This window comes from Galleria mellonella, unplaced genomic scaffold (genome assembly GCF_026898425.1).
Source record: "Galleria mellonella isolate WM207_F2 unplaced genomic scaffold, CSIRO_AGI_GalMel_v1 utg103, whole genome shotgun sequence".
Taxonomy (NCBI): domain Eukaryota; kingdom Metazoa; phylum Arthropoda; class Insecta; order Lepidoptera; family Pyralidae; genus Galleria; species Galleria mellonella.
Window position 1 is genome coordinate 2320524 of NW_026441966.1, and position 19536 is coordinate 2340059.

General features: G+C 35.8%; 2 protein-coding genes across 3 annotated transcripts; both read left to right on the forward strand.

Annotated features, from left to right (window-relative positions):
- The first annotated feature begins 375 nt into the window (after positions 1 to 375).
- On the forward strand, positions 376 to 9783 carry LOC113509279 (probable cytosolic Fe-S cluster assembly factor GL21135). 2 transcript variants are annotated; one of them, XM_052903094.1, is made up of 9 exons: positions 376 to 849; positions 926 to 1059; positions 1272 to 1486; positions 2017 to 2162; positions 2533 to 2691; positions 3496 to 3744; positions 5045 to 5258; positions 6534 to 6691; positions 7344 to 9783. In XM_052903094.1, exons 2-9 carry the CDS (start codon positions 994 to 996, stop codon positions 7583 to 7585), a joined length of 1449 nt encoding a protein of 482 aa, XP_052759054.1. In that variant the 5' UTR covers positions 376 to 849; positions 926 to 993; the 3' UTR covers positions 7586 to 9783. The 2 variants fall into 2 exon arrangements, with proteins under 2 accessions (XP_052759054.1, XP_052759047.1); XM_052903087.1 differs by having other exon boundaries at positions 376 to 1059.
- Positions 9784 to 10772: 989 nt separating this feature from the next.
- Positions 10773 to 19387, forward strand: LOC113510206 (apolipoprotein D-like). Its single transcript, XM_026893656.3, has 4 exons — positions 10773 to 11069; positions 17170 to 17300; positions 18196 to 18398; positions 19213 to 19387. Exons 1-4 carry the CDS (start codon positions 10935 to 10937, stop codon positions 19365 to 19367), a joined length of 624 nt encoding a protein of 207 aa, XP_026749457.2. The 5' UTR covers positions 10773 to 10934; the 3' UTR covers positions 19368 to 19387.
- Positions 19388 to 19536: the final 149 nt, after the last annotated feature.

Sequence of the window (19536 nt, forward strand, 5' to 3'; positions counted from 1 at the left end):
ACAAGTAGACACTTTGGCTAAAATTATTAATTCAAGTGCTGCTCGTGTTCAAGATTTAACCCTTTGTTACTCAGATTGTAGTATTGGAATACATAAAATCGTTACAACTAAATGGGAGGAGCATTGGACTCAAATATTACAGACTAAAGGCAAATGGTACCGCAAAATTAATTGGCGTATTGGAAAACCGTGGTTCTGCAAAGGAAAGGACACAAACAGAAAATTTTACACCAATATTTGTAGATTACGAATCGGCCACGGACATTTCAACGAACACCTGCACCGAATGGGCATGATCGCTTCCCCATCATGCACATGGTGTAACTCAAATACAGCCCAAACTCTACATCACCTTTTTTTTTTTGATTGCTCTGAATTTGTCATTCAAAGACACATTATGTTTGACGAACTTAGGATTATCTTCAAAAAACCCGAAAATATCCCGCACTCAATCCCGATTCTCTTAAGATTTCCTTCTTGTTTCAAAGCTATTTTCACTTATATTACTACAACATTCAAGGAGCTATAAGAATACTTTTATTGAATTGCAAGACAATGATTTTTTATAATTATTTATTTTTAATTTGATAAATCCACTGGTTTAAGAAAACTCAAGAAAAGATATTTATGAAAATGTACTTACCGGATTTGACAAATGAAATATTGAAGATTATGACAATAATTGAAGCGACATTAGAAAAATAAAATTCCAGACAAATTATCTTTTTGAAGACTAGGCAGCATGGTCTCCGACCTTAGCCTGTTCCAAACGGAACAAACGTACTAAAAAAAAAAAAAAATTTTGTCTGTGTAATTTGTTATGAGTTTTTGTGTATATTGACTTATTCGAATGAAATGAAATTAAGGCAGCATGGTCTCCGACCTTAGCCTGTTCCAAACGGAACAAACGTACTAAAAAAAAAAAAATGAAATGAAATTAAAACTTATTAATTTTTTACACTTTTCAAGAGTTTAAAATAAGAATTTTAAATTATGGCATCTCGATTTAGTGGTGCTCTACAGCTTACAGACCTTGATGACTTTATTACGCCCTCACAAGTGAGTAACCTATAAACTTATTACAACTAATTTTGCTATATTTCAAACAATTTTATATATAAATAGATTTAAAACCAGAATAAAATTACATCCAGTTATATGATAGAATATTCATATATTTACTTAATAAAAGAAAGAATTTTTGAATTCCTTTTCCCGCCTAGCACAATATCGCAATTGTTAACTAACATTACGACTGATTTTTATTTCAGGAGTGCATAAAACCAGTGACAATTGAAAAAAAGAAAACAAAAACTGGTGCTAAAATAAAGATTGGAGAGGATGGATATTTTGATATATCTAGCGGTCAAGAGCAGAAACTTCAGAAAGTCGAGATTACTCTAGCTGACTGCCTTGCTTGCAGTGGTTGCATCACATCAGCGGAGAGTGTATTAGTCACTCGGCAGAGTCAAGAAGAACTACTCAAGTCAGTTTTATGTTTATAAAAAACAATAACATGTAAATAGAAATTGATTAGACTAGAATATTATCTAACTAGCTTTTACCTGCAACTTTGTCCATGTAACCAAAATATGTTTACTAATTGGAATAAAAAGTAGCCTATATCCTTTCTCCATATAGTACCTATATACCAAATTTCATAGTGATTGGTTAACTGCTAAAATACCAAACTCGTCTTTACATATTATTAATAAGGCTAATCATGATTGAGTTACAATTTTATATTGTGACAGTTAAGTAATAGGCAAGTTTCTATAATGAAGAATGTGAATTAATAATTTCTAATTGATCAAAATATTGTAAAATTATTTAAATTTTAATTAGATTCAAATTAACTTTTTTTAAAATACTTTGACAATAAACCTGACAGTATCCTCTTTAGACCTGAAGCTATGAACAATATGTTAAATTTATAAACTAAAAATCAATTTAACTATTAGTAATTTACCAGTAATATAAGAAATCACTATTTTTAACTATGTTGAATATTTTCAGAGTGTTCTCAGAGAGGAAATACACAGATAACAAGGGTGTGACAAAAAGTGTGAGTCTAGTTGTGATATCTTTGTCACCGCAGCCTACACTCTCTCTTGCGGCACGATACAAGCTCACTCCTGAGGATGCTACTAAAAAATTAGCTGGTAAGATTAACATATAGAAACGAATTTGTATCATTCAAAAATCTTAATAAATACTTTTAGCATAGAGAGTAAAATAAAAGGTTTTTAAATGGAGTTTGTATGCTTACTTTCTATTTTAAAATGACAACACAATAATTCTATTTTTAACAAGTCTTATATTGCAGCTAATTTTACAATTTGGCACTGATATTTTGTAATGTATGTAATGATTTTATTTATTTATTATAACTGTAACTACTCATTGTACATAGTGTATAAGACAGACTTAATGTTAAATAACATTATTTTCCAGTCAACCTGATTATGGGTTGACAATTTATATATAATTAATAATATATTTTCTAAATCAATTAAAACAATTTATCTTCAGGATATTTCAAAAGTTTGGGAGCTGATTTAGTACTAGATATGACAGTGGCGGAAGATCTCTCACTCCTTGAAGTACAGCAGGAGTTTCTAGAACGATACCATAATCATCAGAACGATCCAACTGCTAAACATCTTCCAATGCTTGCCAGTTCTTGTCCAGGTACTTCACTTTTTTATGTCCTAAGTTTTAAATTGAACAAGTTACAATGATAGTGGGGAAATAGGATTGTTAGTAACAGAAGCCAACTGCCCAGTACCTAGCAATACATTCATATAGCAATTTCCATGTGATCCCTACTGGAAACTATTATGATTTGTTTTTACATATTCATCACGATGAAATGAACTGACCTGCTTTCATCCTCACCTACCTACCTAAAAGTTTAAGACAGAAGAAACCTAAGTGTGAGTTTTGATAGTTAAAGGCCATATCATAATTATTTTATACTATAATCTATTTGATGAGAAATTAATCACTTATATTGTTATCACATATTAAAATGTCTTTAGATACATACATAAATTGAAAATCTTTTTCAACCAATACAAATTAGCTGCTTTGCAGTATCACTTTTTTTTTTTATATCACTGAGGTGGCAAACAACCATACGACCCACCTGATGGTAAGTGGTTACCGTAGCCTATGAACACCTGCAATACCAGAGATATTATGCGTGCTTTGCCGACCCTGAAGAAACCTCTTTACCCCCCTTTTGAAGAAATATATTCACTGTATAAAAAGGACAAAATATTATTGTTGTATATCAATAATTCAATGTGTCAGTGTTTTTCTAGAACCACCCTCATTGGACTCTCAACTTTTTATGGAAAAAGCTATTATTATGTAGGGTACTAACACATAATCTATCATCAGTTGTAATACGCCATTCACAATAAAAAACCATGATTAATTTGTGTTGTTCCTTATTTGATATATAATAATTATAATTCTTAATTTCTACAGGTTGGGTATGTTATGCAGAGAAGACTCACGGAAACTTCATCCTTCCATACATATCCAGTACAAAATCCCCCCAGCAAATTATGGGCTCCCTGGTGAAGCAGTACCTGTCTAAATCCAAGGAGGTGAACCCAAGTGAGATCTACCACGTGACATTCATGCCATGCTACGACAAGAAGCTAGAAGCGTCCAGAGAGGATTTCTATAGTGAAATATTAAGTTGTCATGATGTGGACTGCGTCATTACTGCAAGTAAGAACGTTCACCTTTTCAAGCCAAGTATTGTTCTTATTATTCCTACAATATTAAATGTTGTTATTATAAAGTCATACCTTTCTAACCAACTTCAAAAAAGGAGGAGATTCTATTGAGAACCTCTTATTGAGGTTGTATTTTTTATGTATGTTACCTAATACCTTTGTCATTTATAAACCATTTGAAAAATTCTTTTTTATTTAAAAAAAATATAATTTTATTGTTTATTTGAACAAAAAGCAACCTTAAACTTTTATTTTAAAAAAGCAACAGCTGTAATTTGTGTCCATTCTTCTCAGCTGAAATTGCATGCTGAACTTGGCAGTGGTTTCATAAAAAAATAACTATTCAAAAATGCTTATTATTAAGTTTACTTGAATAGAAATTATTTATTATTATTATACCTTTACTTTGGTCCCATTGAAACTATCAAAATTAATATTATAGTTTTGAAATGGAACTAACTTGTTTTACCATAATTGAAATTGGTTTTTTTGTGATACACAATCTTAAGTTATTTTTTTTTTAAGGTTGAATTATGGGTGCGTCATTGTTATTCATTCTTGCTATTTAACACGACTGACAGTATACTAAATCTTAGAGTTAATATTTTAGCCAAAATATAATTATAAATAATATAATATTAGTAGATTGAACCTATCAATAAACCTATTAGTTGTTTCTAATCAATCGCCGACGACAGGGAATTCTTTCTCGCACACTTGTCCCTAAAAGATCACGTACAGTGCAATTTCAAAGAAATTTTCTCCCGCGAACGCTCAGGCTGTGGAATGAGCTTCCTGCCAAGGGTTTAGACTTCTTAGACTTTAGGTCAGTGATTCTCAACCTTTTTTTTGTTGCGGCACATATTTAACGATTTCAAAATTTGACGGCACACAAAGAAAAAGATAAAAATTATTTACTTACTACAACACACTGCATAAATAGTTTATGACAAAAATTTTAAATATTTGCAAAATTTGGCGGCACACTTTTAAAATTTGGCGGCACACAAAAGTGCCGCGGCACAGTGGTTGAGAGTCACTGCTTTAGGTACTTCAAAAAGGGTATATTAAGGTTTCTTCAGAGTCGATAATGCGCACGTTACACTCCTAGTGTTGCAGGCGTCCATAGGTTTATAGTGACCGTTTACCATCAGACAGGCTTATTTGTTTGTTACCTTTGTGATATAAAAAAAAAGTAATAATTATTCAGTAAAAGTGTTTTATTAACATTCTGTCCAAACAACCTTAAACAGCAGCCGGTCTAAGTTATTAATGTGTGATCTTATTGCCAGTTGAGTTGGAACAAATGCTGAACAACAGCGGCAAGTCTCTCAGTGAAGTGGCGAGCTCGGAGCTGGACTGGCCGTGGTCAGAGAGCGACGGTCACCCGGCGATCCGCCGCCACCTCGGCTCGGGCTCGGGCGGCTACGCAGACCACGTGTTCAGTTACGCTGCCGAACAGTTATTCGGAGAGAGCAATGCGCCGCTCGTTTATAGAAATTTAAGGTGAGATTGTAAGGTAATCCTTCAACCTGAATATTGTTAATGCCAAAGTTGATTTGTCTGACTGAACCAGGGAATAGGTCATATTTGATAAAACACACCCTTTGCTCTTTATAATCATTTAATAAAGTGACTTCAGCAGTCAGAGTAAAAGTTAAAGTATAGAAGTCCAAAATGTTGGGTGTCCTTAATCAACCAACTTCAAAAAGAACTTTATCGATACAGTTGTATTTAAAAAAAAAATTGATATCGTCATTAAGCCTTCATAGAATGGGCCAGCCCTTCTTTTCTCATGGGTGTTGTAAGAGGCCACTAAGGGAAGGCGAAGGATGGCCATCAGCGTCCTTAAAACATCACCAAAGCCTAACTGCGTTTGCCAACCCGTCTACCAAGCGTGGCAACTATTGGCAAAACTCCCCACAGGGGAAAGCCTATGTTCAGCAATTGATAGTTATAATGATATAAATATTATGATAAAAATTATTGTGAAAAATTATCTTTCTTTTTTTTTATACAACTTAGAATGGCAAACAAGCTGACGGCCCACCTAATGGAAAGTGGTAACCGTCGCCTATAAACATGAGCAGTACCATGGACATAACAGAGTACACTGTTTCGCCCATGATACCCCTCATGCGTTGCCATTCCTGAGGACTCAGGTGTTATTCCTCTGTACCCTGTAAACTCACGCCAAGTAACGCAGATGATAAAGCTCACATTAATATAAATAAGTAGTTATTAAGAATAATTTTCAGCTTTATGTTTTTCCTCTTAATAAAATAAAAAAAAAATACTACAATACTATATAATTGTGTACTAAACTATGTTGTTTCATTTGAGATTTCTAGAAGTATGTAATTGGTAGATCGCACAAGGTTTCGTCAGTAAACAGTAGGTCTTGGGTCTAGTCAAGTTGGCCACCCTTGCTATATATAGACCATGATAATACGATCATATTTTCTCCGTAATCTAAGACGACCCCAACATGGCTTACATAATTCGGCTGGAGGGAAAAGGGATTGTTAGCAATGGAATTTGACAGCCCCATTGCTAGCAATAAAACCGTCGTGAACAATTCTCGTTGAATTCGTCACGATGGGCTAACTGACCTGTTTCATCCTCATCTATCATCCTTCACTGGTGCCCCGCCGGTGTATACCGATAGCGCGGATGGAGTTTACTATTTCATTAGGCTCCGACAATTTTATTAAACAAATATTTTAAGTGCGCATATAAAACCTTATATATAAACCTGTAAGTTACATGTTTCTTTTACAGGAATCCAGATTTCCGGGAGGTTACATTAGAAAAAGACGGCAAGGAAGTGTTGAAATTTGCAATAGCGAATGGATTCAGAAATATTCAGAACTTAGTACAAAAGCTCAAGAGAGGCAAATCTCCGTACCACTATGTGGAAGTCATGGCTTGTCCATCAGGTAACATTTTTTTTAATGTAATGTAACAATGAAATGGAAATGTATTTAATTTACAATAGGAATAGTATTTGCAAAACGTTTCTGGCAATGAAAACACCATTAAAAAATTAAATACTGATCAGAAAAATCATTTATTTGTTTACACTTTATTGCAGCTATAATTTGCCAAAGTGGACGCTGCAGGCCTAAAGGGGGGCGGTAGGGGAGAAAGGGATTGTTAGTAATGGAGACTAAGAATCGCATTGCTAGCAATATACCCAACCAGGTCAACCTTATCGCGGTTCCCCCTGGAAAGTATCATTGTTAATTCCTGATGAATTCATCATGATGGGCTAACTGGCCTGTTTTCATTCTCATCTATCACCCTTCACTGGTGCTCCGCCAGTTCGTTTAGAATTAATGTTTAATCTCCGCTAATATAGCTCACAATAATTGATTAATTTGAAGTAATTGTGGTTTTTGACTAGGTGAAAAAATGGGGGCGCTAAAAAATATTTATTCTCAAAGTGGGCAGTAGACAAAATAAGTTTGGGAACCCCTGATCTATCATCTTTCACTGGTACCCCGCCAATGTATATTGATAGCTGGATCACCATTCTAGTTCATAACAATACTTTATCTGAATTTATTTACAGTAAGCATATTTTTTTAGGGTGCTTAAACGGCGGAGCGCAGGTACGACCCTCGACTGGCGAGAGCAGTCGTGAGCTGGTGACGCAACTGGAGGGGCTGTACTCGCAGCTGCCGCTGGCGGCGGCCGGCGGCGGCGGCCTGGTCCGCAGACTGTACGCCGACTGGCTCGACGGCCGCGACTCGGACAAGGCGCGCGCCATGTTGCACACGCGGTACCACGCCGTCGAGAAGTCCGATATAGCGCTTAATATAAAGTGGTAATATATTGCTTATATTGTTACCATAGCAACCTGTTAATGACTAGTGCACGTATGAACAGCAGAGCTGTATTTATAAATATAAGAGGCAACCATCTGGACGAGTGGCGGTCCTCCACCGAGCGTTTTTCAAGGCACTTTCTCCCACGCACAACCACTCTTTGGAATCAACTTCCAGCAGCAGTATTTCCGAACCGATAAGACAATATAACCTTCAATAAAAGAGCATATTCCTTTTTAAAAGACCGACAGCACACCTGCAATGCCGTAGGTGTTGTGGGTGACCATGGGCGGCGGTAGTCACTTACCATCAGGTGAGCCGCATGTTCGTATTCCCCGTGTTGTAAAAAAAAAATATTAAAATTAATAAATAAATGAAACCCTACAAGTAAAACTTCACAGCAAGCCGAAATAATTATACGCCATGTCGACCCCACACGGTAAAAATAACTTACGCTCTCATTCTGCACCGCGGATTAAAACTCGAGTTTAACAAGTTGAAAAAGTTGAACTATATACTTATATATACTATATATATACTTTGGGAGTTAAATTGTTATAATAAAAAGTAATACTTAAAAAAAAATTCATGTAATGCAAAATCATTTATTTATTTATTTATTCTTTATTGTACATAAAAAAATTACAACATATAATATATATAAAATAAAGATGTACAACAGGCGAGCTTAACTCTGTAAGAGTTCTCTTCCAGCAAACCCTGAGTGGAAAGGAGCATTCATTATTAGCGGGCAGTATGCGTACAATAATGGAAGGAAACATTATAGATGTTTCTATTAAAAATATGAAATATGTTGACATATATACAAAGTAACTCATACAATTAAAATCAAAATAAATACATATCTGTATACAATAATACATATACATATATACATAGACGTAAAATATCTCTTTTCATACAAAATCATCAGTCCAGACTTTTTTTAATGGGTGATAATGGTATGGTCACCCCGCCTACGCTATCGGTATACACTGGCGGGGCACCAGTGATAGATGACTGATGAGGAAGAAAACAGGTCAGTTAGCCTATCCTGACGAATTCAACTAGAATTAGTCACGATGATTTCCAGGGGGAACCATGTGGAGGTCGACCTGACAGGGTATATTACTAGTAATGGGGCTATTTGAGCCCATTACTCACAATCCCTTTCAGTCCCTATCAGTCCAGCCTGTCCACTGCTGAACCTGGGTCTCCCCCTTGCAAAGCGAGGGGGATCAGTATTTGCCACTCTTGGCAGGTAGATTAGTTAGGCTTTGATCACATTTTAAGAGGGGCGCTGCTGCCCATCCCTCCTCCTTCCATTAAGGTCCTCATTCCTCCATCCTTAAAGTTCTCACTATTCCATTCGTGTTTCAACCGTGAAGCAGTTGTGTTTGCATGGCTGTGTTTCGGTTTGAAAGGTGGGATACGGCATGAATTTACAGGGTACAGAGGAATAACATCCGAGTCCTCGGGTACGGCAACGCATGGGGGGTATCATGGGCGAAACAGTATTATGTCCTTGGTACTGCTCATGTCTATAGGCGACGGTTACCACTTTCCATCAGGTGAGCCGTCAGCTTATTTGCCATTCTAAGTTGTATAAAAAAAAAATCTGTATATATATAATCAGTTCTCCTACCTTAGTCGCCTCTTACGGCACCCACGAGAAAGGCAACTGTGTGTTATTGTGAGTTAGTCGTAAAAATATGTTCCAAAATTTATAAACAAGTATTGAATATTTTTCTACTGTACTTGTTATATCGTTTCTGACTAGTTTTACATCTAAGTCAATATAATTTATGTACATATTAGTTATAAGAAGTAAAGACGGTTATATAAGTAAAGTAATAATAAATTGTTTTTTTTATTGTCAAGTGTGTGCGTGTGTATGTGTGTGTGGGTGTGTGTGCGTGTGCGCGTGTGCGTGTGTGTGCATGTGCGTGCGCGCACGCGCGTGTGTGTGTGTGTGTGTGTGTGTGTATGTGCATGTATATACTATTATATATATTTTTATGTTAATATCATATATAATATCAATAATCATCTGCTCTCGATTATTTGGTTTGGTTCATTGTGGAAACTTTACTGATTTATGTTATGGTTGTGTATACTATTTTATATGTCTTAGATATTGTATGTTTCCTTTTCAAAGTAAAATAACAATAAATAAATAAATAAAATTGTTATAACATAAATGTATTTTATTAATACCAGTTGTACCTATTCGTCCAGTTAAATGTTCGAGGTGTGAACGATAAATATTTAATTAATTGTTTATAACATACGTAATGACCCCGCGACAAAAGAATGTTGTGAACTTATGACTTATGCACTGTTACTTACGGAATTGTGCGTTTTAATTTCAAGCTACTTTTATGTATTTACCTAATACAAATGTGTGGGTGAGTACATAAGGCGGCCGCATACGACTCGAATAGTGCACACCAGAGACATCTGTAATGAGTCGTATTTTGATACTTGTATTTTAGCAGCGTGCTAACATTTGTCGTTTTTGTACTTGACTTGATAACATCGGAATGTAACCGACTTCAAAAAAGAGGTATAATTTCGACTCTATGGCATCTGTTTGTTTTTTTTTTATATTTTATTATAGGGATAAATAAACATGCGGCTCACCTGATGGTAAGTGATTACAGCTACAACATCAGCTACGTCAACTACGTTTATTATGTATAACACAATAATTGAAACGATTTACTTACAAGATAATTATAGTAATTATATAATCAATGACTATTTTTTTTTTATCAATAAATAATAAGTAAATAATTACTAATAGATATTTTTTTTTTATTGGATTAAAATGGAGTGGTAACCCCGCCTGCGCTAACGGGATACGCTGGCGGGGCACCAGTGAAGGGTGATCAATGAGGATAAAAACAGGCCAGTTAGCCCATCATGATGAATTCATCAGGAATTAATCATGATAGTTTCCAGGGGGAACTGCGAGGAGGTCGAACTGGTTGGATATATTGCTAGCAATGAGATTCTTAGTCTCCATTACTAACAATCTCTTTTCCCCCCAATAGTTATTATATTAAGAACATGTTATATTACGCTTTATCTAATCCCATATGACAATCTGAAAGTCAAATTTTCAATATATTGTATGGCGATAGCCTAATACATACAATATATGAATAATTTATTGAATAGCATTCGAACATGCTAGTGTTAATTGCGGACGGGCACCGGACCGGCCGCCCCGTGTGTTGTTCGAATAATGCTAAATGTTTACAAAACAATATCGAATACGTGCAGTACTCCGCGGCTGTGTGGCCACCCCCTGTTTAGATATCGGTATATAATATTAATGTAGATTGCAATGGGCAAATTTGCAGTGAGCGGCGCGTCCACCATATGGTTTTTATTAATAAGCACGCTGTTTAAAAATGTGATAAGTACTGGACTTGGGAAATGTCCCGTTTACCCGCAGTTCCCTAACTTCGATATTAGAAGAGTAAGTATAAGAATTAAAAGTACCCGTAACCGGCAAGCATGTATATAAGTATGAGAAAGGGTCATAATGGCCATACTAAAACATTTTTCAACTTTTATATCTGATAGGCATTTATTACTTTAATACGCCATACAAAGGGGAAAGGGATTGTTAGTAATGGAGACTGAGAATCCCATTGCTAGCAATATACTCAACCAGGTCGACCTCCTCATGGTTCCCCCTGGAAACTATCATGGTTAATTCCTGATAAATTCATCATGATGGGCTAACTGGCCTGTTTTCATTCTCATCTATCACCCTTCACTGGTGCTCCGCCAGCGTATCCCGTTAGCGCAGGCGGGGTTACCATACTATTTTCACCCATCAAAAAAAAACGCCATACAGGTCTGACAAACTCACAATAACTCATATATGTATAATAGTATAAATACAATAATAAAATAAACAATATATGTATGTATGTGTGTAATATATATATATATATATATAATATGTGTGTACACAAAAAAAAACAATTTAAGAATAATTCTTTTAGTGCAGTATACACTTAATCTCTTTATTATTGGTGTCGTGGTCAAAGTATGGCCCATTTCGGCATGTCATCCCTGTCGAGGTTTTTCCAAGAGACTACTGCATGGGGTTCAGAAGGGGTAAAGAGGTTTCTTCAGTGTCGGCTACGAACATGCATTGGTATTGCAGGCGTTCATAGGCTACGGTAACCGCTTACCATTAGGTAGGCCGTATGCTTGTTTCCACCACAGTGGTATAAAAAGAAGTCATGGCTCGACACAGCAAAACCGCGACGCTGGTTTTCAATGGGCATCAGGTATATATTTTTTTATACCACTGAGATGGCATACAAGCATACGGCCCACCAGATGATAAGTGTATAAGATTACACCACATCTTTTACACCTGATCTGCTTAATTTCTAGAAATTACTAACAAACTTTACGAGACCAATATATTTACAAGTTAAAATTGATATTATTAGCACCTTTTATACTGTGTATCCAGTTTCTTAGAATGGAGACTCGAATTTTATTGTTATTTTTGATTTCACGATTTTCTGGGAAAAAGTATTCAGTATATATGACTCTTTGTACCCTCCACACTCTTCTTCGAAACCCCCAGTCTCCTAACTACTTAAGCAGTAAATTCCAGTATCTTTTTGAAACTCACGATCGTAACCTTCGTTCCAACAATACTCTCTAATTATCTTTCCCCTCTCACCGTACTGGTTACGCTTCAAACTCTTTTCTCCTACATTCTTCACGACTCTGGAACGCGCTTTCTGATGCCATTAAGAGACTACCGTCTAAACCGTCTTTAAAAAAAAACGTTCACGCTCACTTTTTTACTTTATTCGAGCAGTAAGTGCTTTATATTATTCTCAATTTCGTGTATAATATATTATATGTCATATATGTGTAAGTATATTTGTTATTCATATATATTTATTCGTTTATATATGTAATTTTAGTATGTATATGTATATCAATAATTAGTAGTACCGCATTCGAGTATTCTGACACTTCCCAATGGTTGACTGGGAGAGAATGCTTTTAGTATTAAGTCCGCCATGTACACATATTTGTACTAATGAATAAATAAATAAAAAAATAATCATATTCGATATCACTGTAACTATACTATATGTATATATTAGATTTAAACATGTACGATAGATATGTGTTTATTTATGTAGGTAGGTAAGCCGTATGCATATTTACCACAGAGGCGACAAATAAGCATACGACTCGCCTGGTTATATGTTTTTACCGTAACTTACGAACGCATTTTCCTTGTACGGCCGAAACCTTTTCACAGCTTACTTCTAATATTAAAAAACAAGAAGACGACTTTGTATAAAAGTCATTTGCTTGGATACCTCTGTTCCATTTGTATTTCTACCGTGAAACAATTGTGTTTGCATTGCTATGTTTCGGTTTGAAGGGTGCGATATGGCAGTGAATTTATAGGGTATCATGGACGAAATAGTATGCTCTGTTATGTCCATGGTACTACTTACGTCTATAGGCGACGATTGCCACCTTCCATCAGATGGGCCGTAAGCTTGTTCGCCATACTACTTTGCATAAAAAAAACCCTGGCTTAGTAACTAAATAGATATTTATAAAATTGTTTACATTTCAACCAAATCTACTGGAATAATGATTCTAAAGTCTATAATGAATGTTTCATAGCATCGTATGATACATATTACCTGCGTACATAATTAAATTATACAATACGTGTCACTACTGCGTATTCATTACATTATTGTTTACTTGGAAATACTAAAAAAATTCACTTGTTATTGAATATGAAGGTCTCGGCCATCATTTCCCAATACAATAGCTTTACTAACGTGCCTAATAATCTTTACCAATTTACGTGTTTTACCAATTTACATAGATGACGTTCGTTTAACTTACTACATGTCTTGTTACAAGACAACATCGTTGTCTTTTTATATGCCTAATCTTTTATGTAACAGTATTTTTTTGTTCAAATTGCATTTTTAATTTATACATTTTAACTACACTCTATTCGGTGCGTTTAAACACTCACTAGTTTCAAAACCTCTGTTAAGTCTTATTACCTCTCCGTTTAGTACTATTTTCCTGTATCGTTCTCTCCTGTTTTATGTGTTCTATTAAATATTTGTATGTTTTTGTATATTAGTATCTATAAAATAGTGCACCATCAACCCTCAGTCTTTTTTCTCTCATTGTTCTCTATCCAAAGGTTGTCTAGAAGAGATTGTTTGGCAATAAGGCCGTCTCTTGTATCGCCTCTCATTAAAATTTAATTTATTTATTATTTTTATAAATAATAGATACTCGTAGATACTCTTTATTGTTTCCTCCAAAAGATTACAATAGTAAACTTATTATAAATATAAATATACAAGAAATAATTACAATGGGAAAACAATGGGCGACCTTATCGCTAAGAGCGATCTTTTCCAGGCAACCTTTGGATGGAGAGGAGTAATAATAAACAATTTGGTGGGAGGCACGATGAAAAATTTTGTTAGTTCTAAATATAGAAGATGTAATAAATATAATAATATAAATATTATCCCTGCTCATTATTATATTTATATACATACACCTACACACATACATACATATATATATATATATATATATATATATATATATATATATACTAACACATATACAAATACATATACATACATACATATACACATATACGCAATTTTGGTAGCAGTAGGAAGGAAATTAAATGATACAATAAAGTGCAATAAATTATTTACAATAAATACATAAATAAAACTACATTAATAGAAAGCGGTCACAGGACTTGCCAGATATTTCCAAAAACAATCAGACACGTATCTAATTTATTCGATGTTAAAGTATCATTACTGTTAGACATCTCCGAAAAACTACAGCGTGGGGTTCGTGTAAAAGGTTTCTTGGCAAAAGATACCTGCTGCTGGTTTCCACCACCGTACAACCCGTCACAAACTAAAGTTTCATCCTAATCATCTAGACGAGTGGCGGTCTTCCACCGTGCATTTTTCAAGGAAGCATTTTTTGCATTTTGCGTGGAAGTAAGTGTCCACGCACAACCATTCTTTGGAATCAACTTCCAGCAGCAGTATTTCCGAACCGATAGGACAACATAATCTTCAAGAAAAGAGTAGGTATATTCCTTTTTAAAAGGCCGGCAGCACACCTGCAATGCCGCTGGTGTTGTGGGTGACCATGGGCGGCGGTAGTCACTTACCATCAGGTGAGCCGCATGCTCGTTTGCCCCCTGTGTGGTAAAAAAAAATCATCATCATCATTTCAGCCATTATTTGTCCATTATTTGTTGCTGGACTTAAGCCTTCCCCATAGACTGCCATAAAGAACGGTCCTGAGCCACCTGCATCCACTGACTCCCTGCAATGCAATAATTTTGTATGTGGATGATTAACTTTATAATGTAACGACATTATAAAGACATTATAACGTATTTAACGAAATACGCCTATGTTATTATAATAAGATATGTGCCTTAGCGATTACTGCTTACCTAACATCGGGCGTGGCGTGTGCTTGATTGCCGCCATCTTTGTTTACCTACAATTACCACAGTAAAAGTATTTTCAGGTATTTTTTCAACATCCCATGAAACTGGTCCAAATATTAAAGTTGAATGTAGGCAGGTGTCGCACATAGACACTGTGTCGCCCCGCGTTGACAGCGTTTACGGCCTTCGACCTTGTACATTTTCAATCGACTTCAAAAAGAGAGAGGGGGCTCAATGCGGTCGTATTATTTATGTTCGTTACCTCATAACTCTGTCAATTGTATTCCATTTTGTAATTTTTTTTATTAATAATTTTATTTAATAATATACTTACAGATTATTTATCATCTTATTATTTATTTATTTATTTATTTATTTATAGCAAGGCAACAGATTACAAATTAATACTTTAATAAAATAAATATTACATAAAACAGCATTAAATTTGCACTCCGTTTCATGTATATATATATATATATATATATATATATATATATATATATATATATATATATATATATATATATATATATATATATATATATATATAATATCATAATATGGTTGAATGTAGGTTTTAATGTAGATCTACCTGCCTTAAGGCCTACATCCGACCATAGATTATTAAGTTTTTTTTCTTTTTTTTCACATTCCTTTTCACATTCACGACATTCCTTTCATTCATATTATTTGATTTGGTAGTGTCTTTTCAATTTGATTATATTTTGTTAAAATATATCCAATGATGTCCTAAAATTGATTAAGCTACGATGGGACTGACGTGCCTAAAAGGACAAAAGTCCCTAAATAAATAAAGATCAAAAAAAATTTGCACTCCAATAATTGCTCTGCATAACATTCGATATTACATACATTTATCATATTAATTTTATTAATATAGATTCAGTAGTTTAATTTTAAATTAAAATAACTAGTTTTCCTCCAATTTAAGTCGATTCTTTTTGTGGAACATAATTATACATCTACTAGTTAGTACCGTATTATACCTCATTACCTATTATTTTATATACCTATCAAAAAGGTAGGTAGCAAATAAGTCATACGACCCGTCTGTCTGATGATACAGTTACTGTTTACCGATACAGATAGGTGCGACTCTGAAGGTTCTAATACGTACCAACATGCGCGTTACTTCTAAAATGTTATTCTTTTTACTACAAATATCACACAACCACACCAATTGTTTGGTCCTTAAGCTATAATATTGAGTGTTATAAGAAAATGGCAGCCGATTACGAATATTTCTAAATACACTAGATACTTTTACAGGTAAATAGTACCTACATAACTGCTTCTTTATTGCCGACGTTTCGTTGAAATTAATGATTACAATAATTCTTTTCCTAATTGAAACTCAAACCCGAACACTATATAGCATTACGTTGGCCTTTTGTACCTACCATTTTTTATGTGTTCAATAAAGAATAAATAAATAAAAATAAACCCCGAACCGCGTTTACACAAAGTAACTTGGTTACGTTCTTCAAATCGTTTTCAGTGTTTAAAATACACTTACCTACTAATTGGAATATATTGTTTTAATCGACAATAGTACTAATACCTAATTTGAAGTGTTTTTTTTTTCAATGGGTGATGATGGAATGATAAAGCCGCCTGCGCTAACGATATACAACGGCAGGGCATCAGTGAAAGAAGATAGGTGATGATAAAAAGACAGGTCAGTTAGCTCATCGTGATGAATACACTAGAAATTCATGGCGATGGTTTCCAGGAGGGACACGTAGAGGTCGACCTGGTTGGGTATATTGCTAGTAATGGGGCTTTTAGTCTCCATTATTAACAATACCTTCTCCCCAATTTAAAATGGTTGATCCCTAAACAAAATTAAACACATACTGGATGGCCCTAAAAATTCAAAGTAAATTGGAAAATTAGGCTCTAGACATCTGGGCCTGAATTTATCTGTCTGAATTAATCGCCAAATGACTCTAAATTTTCCATCCTCGAAGCGCGCGTTACCAGCGCGGTGTGAAAGTCCCAAGAAATTAAACGGCATCTGCTTGTTTAGATGACGGGCATATGGTATGAAGTGGAGCGATCTTTCTACCTAGTGGAATTGTCAGCCAGTTGCACGGAGCTGAACGTCACGCTCGGCGACAGAGGATACCTGTTCATCACTATAAACACGGTTAATAGATGGTAAATTTTAATGTGTATTTAGATCTAGGTACCCATACATACAGAGGACAACAAAAGTCCTTTTTATGTAAGGGTACCCCTGTTTCACTCGTCTATCTGTCGTGAAGAAGTTACGTTAGCATAGTTGTGTTTTGATTTGAAGGATGAGAGATAGCAGTAAAATTACTACGCAAATGGCAACGCATTTCCTTTTTTTAATAGGTGAAAATAAAATGGTAACTGCTTAACCATCAGTGTAGCGTATACTGATAAGGTAGGGAGAACAAGCTGGGTGAGGTGAGGCAAGATGAGCAAGAGATGATAGGTGAGGATGAAAATAGGTCAGTTAACCATCTTGACTAATTCCACAAGAATTAATCACATCGTTTCCAGGTGGAACCGCGTGCGAGTCGGTATTTGTTAGTAATGTGGCCGATCCCTTCCTCCACGGCAACACATGTTTTTTTTATGGATGTTAATTAAATAGTAACCCCGCCCGCGCTATCGGTATACACTGGTGGGGCACCAGTGACGGATGATAGGTGAGGATAAAGCAGGTTAGTTGGCCTATCGTAATAAGTTAATTAAAAATTAAACGACAATAGATTCCAGGAAGAACCGCGTGGAGGTCAACCTGTTAAGGTATATTACTAGTAATGGGTCTGTTGGATCTCATTACTAACAATTAATTAATTGTACTTACTGTATCTTTATTGTTATTCTTTCAGCCGTTAACTGTCCACTGTTTGACATAGGCCTTCCCCATTAGACTTTTTGAGATGTTTTAAGAGGGACGCTGCTGCCCATCCCTCGCCCTCCCTTAGTCGCCTCTTACGACATCCACGGGACATTAAGGGGTGGCTCATTCTATGCCGGGACACACACTTACTGCATCTACACTGTATCTTACCCTCAGGTTAGGTAACCCATCAACAACCTACGGCATCGGCATCCCCAGCTTCAACGGCTCATCGGTGTTCCGGTACAAGGTGAACAACCGCATGCCATACGTGATCGGGCGGCTGTTGCCCGGCGCCGGGCAATACAACGTGCTCTTCACAGATTACGACCAATTCGCACTTATATGGTCTTGCAGCAGTGTCAGCATCGCACATGCTGGTCAGTGAACATTTTTTCTTATAACACAGAGGCAAACGAGCGTGCAGCTCACCTGATGGTAAGTGATTACCGCCAGCTATGAGTACTGGCAACACCAGAGGTATTTCAGTTGTGCTGGAATGATAACCACGCCTGCGGTATTGTTATATTATTAGCTAGGTGATGATAAGTGAGGAAGAAGTCAGTTTATTTGGCCCATCGTAACGAATTCACCAGGAACGTAGTGTCCTGTGTAAACCATCCTGGTGTACAAATCTATCTGGCAGGCATATTGCTAGCAGAGGTTAATCTCTATTAAAAACAATTTCCTTTACACAAGAAGTATGTACATAGGAAACTAACAACAATACTTTTTTACGTAGAGAAATCTGTCATGAAGCCCACTCGTCCAGGGAAGACTCATGGTACTGTCAGTTAAAATTCCAGTCTTCCGTCCGCCTCTTTGCTACAAGGCCAACACCATAGATAACTACGTTTTCAGTGTAGCCTACACTCAGGACCGGCCTTAATGTACCTGACGCCCCTGGGCAAGTTTTTCACGACGCCCCTTGACGATGAAAAAATCATCATCCATATTGATGTCGCCCGCACCAGGCCACCGGTTCGGTAATCTATGTATTAGGGTTCCTAAATTGCCTATACACTTTTGTGCCCCTTTTGGATTTCGCCACCCCCTAAGGCCGGTACTGCCCACACTTAAACTGGCCCAGCATCAACTAAATTTAAGTCGCTTCTCAGTTGAAAACTGTAGATTTTTAAACACTAATAGCACGATATAAAGAAGTCATTGTGCTAATGCAGTATACGATTACAGATCGCATATGGATACTGGGCCGTCACCGCGAGATCGAGGCGGCGTTGCGAGCAAAGATCTATGCGATTATGCTGGAGCACAAACTCGACCCCGACCGGCTCGTCATATCCAAGAATAACAACTGTACACAAAGATATTCGGATACAATAAATTAGTTATGCATCTATTGATCAAATCGTTTGCTTTTTATACAATGTGACGATCAAGAATATTGATGTAGTCACAATGACTTTGCATACCTCTTCTTTTAAAACGGAATACAGGCAATTAGCAATGTAATGCATGGTGTTTGGAAACATAATTAGTAGATGGGTCGGAGGAATC

Excerpts from the sequence above, each read along its gene's own strand:
- LOC113509279 (XM_052903087.1), top strand. The coding sequence starts at position 994 with ATGGCATCTCGATTTAGTGGTGCTCTACAGCTTACAGACCTTGATGAC. Across the intron at positions 1,060-1,271 it reads ACTTTATTACGCCCTCACAA|GAGTGCATAAAACCAGTGAC; the intron begins GTGAGTAACCTA and ends TTTTTATTTCAG. Across the intron at positions 6,692-7,343 it reads AGTCATGGCTTGTCCATCAG|GGTGCTTAAACGGCGGAGCG; the intron begins GTAACATTTTTT and ends ATATTTTTTTAG.
- LOC113510206 (XM_026893656.3), top strand. The coding sequence starts at position 10,935 with ATGGGCAAATTTGCAGTGAGCGGCGCGTCCACCATATGGTTTTTATTA. Across the intron at positions 17,301-18,195 it reads ATAAACACGGTTAATAGATG|GTTAGGTAACCCATCAACAA; the intron begins GTAAATTTTAAT and ends TCTTACCCTCAG. Across the intron at positions 18,399-19,212 it reads TGTCAGCATCGCACATGCTG|ATCGCATATGGATACTGGGC; the intron begins GTCAGTGAACAT and ends ATACGATTACAG.